Here is an 8,180-nt window from a genome sequence, read left to right as displayed (position 1 = left end):
GCCGCACGAAAACCCCATCGTCTCGCTGAACAAGTGGGGGCAGTACGCGAGCGACGTGCAGCTGATCCTGCGCCGCACCGGGCCCTCTCTGAGCGAGAGGCCGACTTCGGACAGCGTGGCTCGCATCCCGGAGAGGACTCTGTACCGGCAAAGCTTACCTCCCCTGGCCAAGCTGCGGCCTCCCAGCGACAAATCCATGAAGAGGAGGGAGCCGAAAAGGAAATCTCTCACCTTCACCGGGGGGGCCAAAGGGTTAATGGACATCTTTGGGAAAAGCAAGGAATCCGAGTTCAAGCAAAAGGTGCTCAACAACTGCAAAACAACAGCGGATGAGTTGAAGAAATTGATCCACCTCCAGACGGAGAAACTTCAGTGCATTGAGAAACAGCTGGAGTCCAACGAAGCCGAGATCCGCTACTGGGAACAAAAGTATAACTCTAGCCTGGAAGAAGAAATGGTCAAGCTCGAGCAGAAGATCAAAAGGAACGAAGTGGAGATTGAAGAAGAAGAGTTCTGGGAAAACGAGCTGCAGATCGAACAGGAGAATGAAAAACAGCTGAAGGAGCAGCTGCAGGAGATGAGGGAGAGGATCCTGGAGTGCGAGAGCAAGCTGAAGGACTACATGTCTCAGATCCACAACATGGAAAGTGGCCTTGAAGCAGAGAAGTTGCAGCGTGAAGTTCAAGAGTCTCAAGTGAATGAAGAAGAGGTCAAGGAAAAGATCGAGAAGGTGAAGGGTGAAATTGATATTCAGGGCCAGCAAAGTCTGAGATTGGAAAATGGCATTAAAGCTGTAGAAAGGTCTTTGGGCCAAGCTACCAAACGGTTGCAGGTAAGAATGTCCTTTTTGTCCATAGTAGAGAAAAGTCAAAGACCTGACCGTAATAAATTTCTTTTACACAGATTTGGAGTCGATGAAAGAAAACACAAGAAAGTTTCCACAGTGAATTTGGGTAAAAGGAAGAAACCGTTGCTTTCATTTTCAAATTGCATTTCAGATTTTTTTTTGAAGAGTAGACAATTTTCATTTCACCTGTGTATATTTTACTCATTCAAACCATCTCAAAAGAAAAACAGTAGTTAGTTCCTTGTCCCAAGATAAACCAGCAGACATTTTGGTGGATGTGTTCCTGGCCATTCAGAAGGCCTGGGAGGCCTGCAGGGTTACTGCTGAGCACCACACCACCTTTCATTTATTCACTGAGTGCTGGCTCAGTTTCTTTCCCATCGGTAGCTTTGGTTTGCTACCATTCCCTGACTGCCTGGTGACCTCTGAGAAATCACGTGAAGCGTATCTTCACCATGCAGTGGTCCATGGTAGAGAAACACCAGAGCTAATATCAGCCAAACTAGCTGAGGGCATGTTTGAGGGCATTGTCCATGGCAATGCATGCATGCATGCATGCTGAGAGGGAGCGCTCGCTAACTGCAGTGAGGTGCTGCTGTGCTAGTGGGGTCTGGGCTCTTTTACACTTCAGACAAATAATATCTCCTGCATGAACAATAGCACATTTAGGGCTGGCGGGGGATTGTTGTGCTGCTGGGTGCTAAAAGGGACCATAGTGGTCTCGGCCTAACACCTTTAACAGTATTAGTCTTCTAACCCCTGTTGATTTGGTGTTAGATATCTTGAGGATTTAGGTCCTAGATCTTGGCAGCTCAGTGCTTCATGTTGTTAAATTTCAGGGAAATTTGCACCATCATAGCCTTTTCTGAGGCTAAATTTCTGATTCTTGCTAGGTTTGTCTGCCACCATGATGAATTAAAAAGAACAGTCCAAAAGCAGCACCTGGATAGATGGATGTAGAGCTAAAATAACTCTTGGCTTACAGGGCTTTTATTTTAAAGAATAGCATCTCCCTTTTTCCTGTCTGACTTGCTGCTGTTCAGGATTTTATTTTCTCTACACCTCAGGCATTTGTGGCACATGTGTCAAAAGAGAATCCAGTCTCTGGTTCCTTGCTAAAATGAATGATAACACCTGGAACTTGATAGAGCATGAAAGAATAAATATAGATGGAAATCCAGCTGCTAGCTGGATGAAGTGAAGGAAAGATTGTGGCTTCTGGGATTTTAATGTGCCACGTAAGATAGGACTGAGGCACCACGCATCAGTTTGAGTTGCGATTCTTGCTGTATTCCTGGGATTCACAGTTACTGTGTTCCACAGTGCTGCAGTTGCACTCAGGTGATTCTGCTGCGAATATGTAAAGGGATTTTGCATCCCTACTCCTGAGCACCTAGAACTATGTCAGTATAAGCTGTTCTTACTAAATGAGGAGGAAAAAAAAATGTATTTTTTCAATAATGTATAAAAAAGTGTATCTTTTCATCCAAAGCAAAATGGATGAAAACTGTAAGCAGTTTTGGCCATATTTATCTATCCTAAGTTTCCAGACACACTACGCTTAAGGATTTGCACTATAACAGAAAGCATCAAGTCCTCTTTATATATTTTACCTATTCGCAGTAACGCTCAGTGAGGCTAAGATTGAGTTCAAAATCTTTCTCGCTTTGTTTTTTTCATAGGCTAGGGTTTCACTTTCTTGGGAAAGTTCCCATTAAATTCAGATCTTCCAAGTTTGTTCTAAACCCAAAGGTGCACTAATCTGGAAGTCCAGGAGAAAATAAACTCAGCTCTGTATTATATCGTTTTGGGGGGAGGAAATAGAGAAATATTTTCTTGCATGCTGGAAGTTAGATATTAATATTCATAGAACTGTTGATTTGAAACTAGAAGAGTTGAGCATGGGTGTTTTTATAGACCTTTCAGTAAGGAAGGAAAGAAAACTTTGGTTCACTAGTTTTCAAGTGATAAGAACAGGATGGTGGCATTTTTTTAGTAGCATGTGAGAAATTTCTAGTAATTTATCCTACCTCCTCTCTTTCATTCCTTTCCTCTAGCCACCTCAATAACATTCCATTCCAACAGTATGAGGCAATGTTCAGTTAAGGATCAGATGCAGCAATCTGCTCTCCCTGTTTCTAGAGAAAGATTTTAAATGCAAAAAAAAACCAAAACCAAAACCCAAAATCCCACCCTTCTTCAGGTAAAAGATCTCACTAAAGTTTCACAATTAGATACTGAATTTAAGAGCTCAAACCAGTAGGATTTGGGGTGATACTTAAATTTTTACATTATTTCCTGTGAAAGGTGAGAAATGTCAAGAACAAGTGATTTGTGATGTTAGTTCTGCTAACCTGCATATTTCAGTGATTCAGTTTTTTAAGTTTAAAAAAACTGAATTCCCTTCAGTGGCAACTTTGTTACAATCTCATAAAACACGGAACTGTAGAATTAACACTGTAGTAAGTAAAGACAGTTGAGAATTTCCTGTGTCCCAAGTGCCCAGTTGTAGAGTCTAATAGGCCTAAAATAAATTGAAGAATTTTTCTGTAGAATTGTCTTAAAATTTGGAGGTGGCCTGGTTTCCATTTTTCAGTCCAGTTTCTCTGAAAGCTCATAGCCAATGAATGGAAACAAAAGTCTAGCATGGGAAGCTGAGACGAACCACATGATATGCATTGACTGAACAGGTCAAACACACGCGTTAGTGACAAAGCAATTGTCATTTAAAAGGTCCTAATTTAGACATCAGATCATTTGTGTTAATTTTCTTACTAACTGTTGAATTCAGCCTCAACTGTGACCTTACTGCAAGTTTAAAATGAATAAGGGATGTGCTGTTGGGGACTCTTCCTAGGACAGATCCACAAAACTATTCTCCCCCAATCTTTGTGTGAGTTCATATATAATTCTGCTTAGACAGGATAATTAGGGAGAAGAAGATTGACCCAACCTCCATCTCTTGCCAAAATGAGGATGTACCAGTATGCACTGCATGGAAATGCCCACAACCTGGCATCCGGGTAGCTAGCCCATCCCCTGTGTGGCCAAATAGGAGAAGCCCATCCTGGCTGAGGAAGAGTACCACATGCAGCTGCCTGAAGCTGAATCTGGGGGGTGGGGAGGGAAATAATTGTAGTCTGAGACTGTTGTAATCTGTTGGAGCTGTAGGTTTTGTATATCATGCTAGAATTACAGAGCATTGAGGAAGATCCTAAATGATCATCTTCTGTGCTTGTGAAGGGGTGGTGAACCAGCCAGGATTTGGCCTCATTGTACAAAACGGAGTACGCTTGCAGAGTGAGAGAGTTATGTCCATAAAAATTTACACCCTAAGTAGAAAACACAAAGAACAAGAAGAGAAGGGAATTATTCTCCTTTTAGGAACAGAAGAACTAAATGAGCTGTCCAAGTCATGCTGGACACTTCTGGCAGAGCTAAGATTTGGTGCCAGGCTGATGCTCAGCTGATGTATTTTTTCAGAGTGCTCACTATAACCTTTATTTGTTGTGCCAAAATTTTTCTCAGGTGATATGAGAAACATCTGCTAGTCATCCAAGAAGCAATATAAACAGCCCAGTAGTAACCCCTAATAAGTGAGTGTTGATTCACTTTCTAAATTACGAGAGTAAAATACCTTTCATTGATTACATTTGAATTTAAAAATCGGAGGCTTTCTCATCAAAAGGAGAAGCGTTAGTTGCCCAATTGCAAATAGAGAATTGAAATGCTGCTTTATGCTCGCTGCTGCTCAGCAGGTGTTTTCTCTTTCCTGGCAGGACAGGGAACAAGAACTGGAGCAATTGACAAAGGAGCTGCGACAGGTCAATCTCCAACAGTTCATCCAGCAAACAGGAACGAAGGTCACGGTGCTGCCAGCAGACCCTGTTGAAGTGGAGGCCCCGCATGTGGAGCTTGAGAGAGGTGCAGTGCTCAGCATGCTTTTGGTGGGCAGGAGGAGGGGACGGCAAATGCATTTACCTGCTGCATTAATGCTAGCACTCATACATCAAGTGAATGCTCTGTTAGCAAAGAAGTTAGCAAAATATTAAGAAAGCACAGTGTCACATACTTCTTTTCATTCCAAGGGTTCAGCAAGCTATAAATAAAACGCAGTATGTAGGTAACTGTGCCTGGGCATGTGTTTGTCCCATCAGCAACTCATTAGGCCAGTAGCTTTCAAGTGTGGCCACCATGGCTGCAGGCATGTAAGCTAGCATGCAACATGATTGCATGTCTGACATTGCTGTTCATCTGGGTTCTTCCTCTTCTGGGGGGGCTGTTGTCAAAGTAGAGAAAGGAATGTGTCTGGATCTCGAAAAATCCCAGAGAGCAGCCGCATGGAAATAGGAGCTAATCCAGCTGGGCTGCCAGCCATGCAGAAGTCCTGCACAGATGGCTGTTTGGCTGTTACGGCGCGTGCAAATTGACTTTGCCCCTAGCGAGATCAGTGCATTCTGCACAAGCCCACATCTGAATTCAGAATTTCCTGCACAGAAACATGGGAGCACTTTGAATGCGTGTCACAACTGTGGCACAAGCAGAAACTCGTTCACTGTGGCTCAGCCTCTGCTGTGGTGTGCTTTATCCAGTACCCTGCTTGCAAGGGGCCTGTTTCTCTCAGCATTCTCCATAGTTGGTTCTGTCCCTCCTCTCAGAAAACTTTGTAACCAAAAGGCATTGGGAGGGTGGGGAGGTGGGGAGAGAAGAAAAGACAACCAGGCCTTAAATGTCAGCACTTGCCTGAAGTTTCTCTTAAGTGGGCAGGAAGCTGAAGCTTTGAGTTATAGGTAGAAGCTCTTTCTGCATGTTACTGTATAAATGTACTGCATGTATCCATGTGCATGTTCCTTGTGGGAAGGTAATTATACTGCGTAGGTATATCTTTCTGTTTTGAAATGAGTAGGAAGTGTGCACCTTCGATCTCATCACTTCCTAGTCAGGCATTTGAATTTTTTGTTGTATGTGGTATTAGTTTTTCTATATTGCACTAAGCGCACTGCACTAAGCAGGAGGAGGAGAGGTGTTCTACAGACATCATCCTTGATGATGACTTTTCTAACTGCCCTTTTTCTTGTGCAGAGCCAACATTTCAGTCTGGGTCACTGAAGCGCCCTGGCTCATCGAGGCAACTCCCCAGTAACCTTCGGATTCTACAGAATCCCCTGTCGTCTGGTTTTAACCCGGAGGGCATTTATGTATGACAGTACGTACCTCTTCTGGAGAGGACCTAGCAAGGTACCCTGGACAAGATACATTTTTGTTTTATTCTGCCAATGATGAACGGAAGAAGATTTTTTTGTTTGTTTTTGTTACGCCACCGTATTTTTTTTTCTTCTTCCTCCACACACCACTTGGAGCCATACCCTGTGCACTGATGCTAAAGAGACAGCAGAACTGTCTCGATTCATAATTGGCAAGGATGAACTTGCTGTCAACACAGCTAGAGTGCAAAAACCTTCATTTGTTTTTGCCACTTCAGAAGTGTTTGGGAAAGTATTGTTCCGTGTATAGGCATAAATAAAAGACTGAGGGTGAAGGAAACCATGTATGCAACTTACCTGAGGTTTAATTTATTCCCTTTAATCAATGGACCTGTGAATGTTGACCTTTTATATTTTTATTTTTAACTTGTGAATAATCACGTATGGCTGTATGTCAGTCTGACACGGTGACTTTAATTTGCGTGTACAACCATCCACCATTTGATTAAGTACAACAACTTGCAACGCAGAGTTCTGTGGAGTGCTGAACCATTAAAATGGTTTCTCACCACTGACTTCGTTAATTTCTGTTGTGGGTCATAATATGTCATGTTCCACCCATTGCTACCTTTTACGGCTTGAAAAGTGAGCTTGTGGGATTTACTTGCTGTTGAATCTGCCTTGAATGAAGCACCTAGTGTTCAAAAGATTTATGGAATTTAAACCTTGGCTTGGTAAAAATATTTTCAGCATATGATTGAGGATGCACTAGTTAGATGATATTTTATTATAGAGAATGTATATTTGAAATATTTTGCCACATTGTATATGCCTTTTGAGAAAAGAACAATGTAAGAAGTTGTCTTCATATATCTTACCAAAAGAGAATAGAAGGCTTTCACTGAGTGTGATTCTGTACTTTATTTTTTCCACTAGCCATTACAGTGTTCTTGTTTTGCGGTAAATCTTGTTGTTGGAGGAGAAAAAAAACACAAAACAAATGATTCTCTTCCAGCCTTCCAAAATTCACTCAAGTTTTGTGGAGGGAAGAAACCTGGCAGAGTCCCATGAAGTCAATAGCAGAACTTCTACTGACTTGAGTGGGGCCAGGATTTCATTCCAGGTCCCCAGTGTTAAATGCTAGACGTTTAGCCCCTTTGAAAGATGTATTGCTGCTCAGTCACTTACATAAAATATAAAGAATATAAAGCTTACAAACAGGAAATTCACACATGTGGTAGTCATTTTTTACAAAAAATGTGAAAAGAGAACATGATCATATCTTGATGTCACTCTAATGCAATCAAAGCTAACTCTAATGCAATCAAAGCTAAGCAAGGATTAGACAAAATGGCTTCCATGCAGAAAGTAAGACACTACCAAGTAGCATGTTGGTTACAGGCCTTGAAATTTGATTGCTGAAGTCGACGACAAGTTTGCAGAGAAAGTGGCTGGCATCAAAGGGACACTTTGTGTACGTGAGGAGGCTGGCCTCATGGGTGAGTTAAAGAAGGGATGGGCCTTACCTAGTTGCATTTGGATTTCCTGTTCTAACAGCAATTCATACCGTCATCCCCTTTGAGATCCCCTTGACATGAGAGGCAGTCACCGTGCTTTCACTGCAGTATTGACTACCTGGGCCTCACTCAGTGGCAAAATGACAGAACTCCTGATGTCTTTGGTAGGGTCAGGATTTTACCACTCCTAGGAAACTCTGAGCTTTTTGCCATAAAAAATACTTAAGAATTCTTAACTCCTAGCATCCTCTTGTGTTGATTTACTGATGTGCAGATAAATGTTAATTTAAGTTTCCTTTTTTAAAAAAGGAGCTTCCTAGTCATGCTGACAAATGGAAGTTTTATAAGATATAGTAGAAGATGAAGGACTCTTGAGTGTTTAATGCATTTTTTTTCCCTTTCCACTTATTAATGGCATCATATATTCTAAAAATGCTGCTGTATTTAGACTAACAGCAACAGATAAGGCTGTGAATATATAAAGGACCTTTCCAAATGGACTCTGAATTTTTACTGTTTAACTTATTAGGTCTTTTTTTTTTTTCTCCCCTTGTGAGCAGACTGGAAAATGAGATGTTCCTACCTGAGGAATCTTTGCAGTGCTCACAGATT

General features: G+C 41.9%; 1 protein-coding gene across 1 annotated transcript; it reads left to right on the top strand.

The window, feature by feature from the left end:
• Positions 1 to 4: 4 nt before the first annotated feature.
• RASSF8 (Ras association (RalGDS/AF-6) domain family (N-terminal) member 8) lies at positions 5 to 6,952 on the top strand (the record flags this gene model as incomplete). Its single annotated transcript, XM_009583278.1, has 3 exons — positions 5 to 832; positions 4,627 to 4,771; positions 5,930 to 6,952. Coding segments are annotated over 3 exons (1,095 nt in total), but the record flags the coding sequence as incomplete, so codon positions are not given.
• Between the last annotated feature and the right edge of the window lie 1,228 nt (positions 6,953 to 8,180).

This window comes from Fulmarus glacialis, unplaced genomic scaffold (assembly GCF_000690835.1).
Source record: "Fulmarus glacialis isolate BGI_N327 unplaced genomic scaffold, ASM69083v1 scaffold18588, whole genome shotgun sequence".
Taxonomy (NCBI): domain Eukaryota; kingdom Metazoa; phylum Chordata; class Aves; order Procellariiformes; family Procellariidae; genus Fulmarus; species Fulmarus glacialis.
The sequence above is the reverse complement of the archived record's forward strand: the minus strand, read 5'-3'. Positions and strand labels throughout refer to the sequence as shown.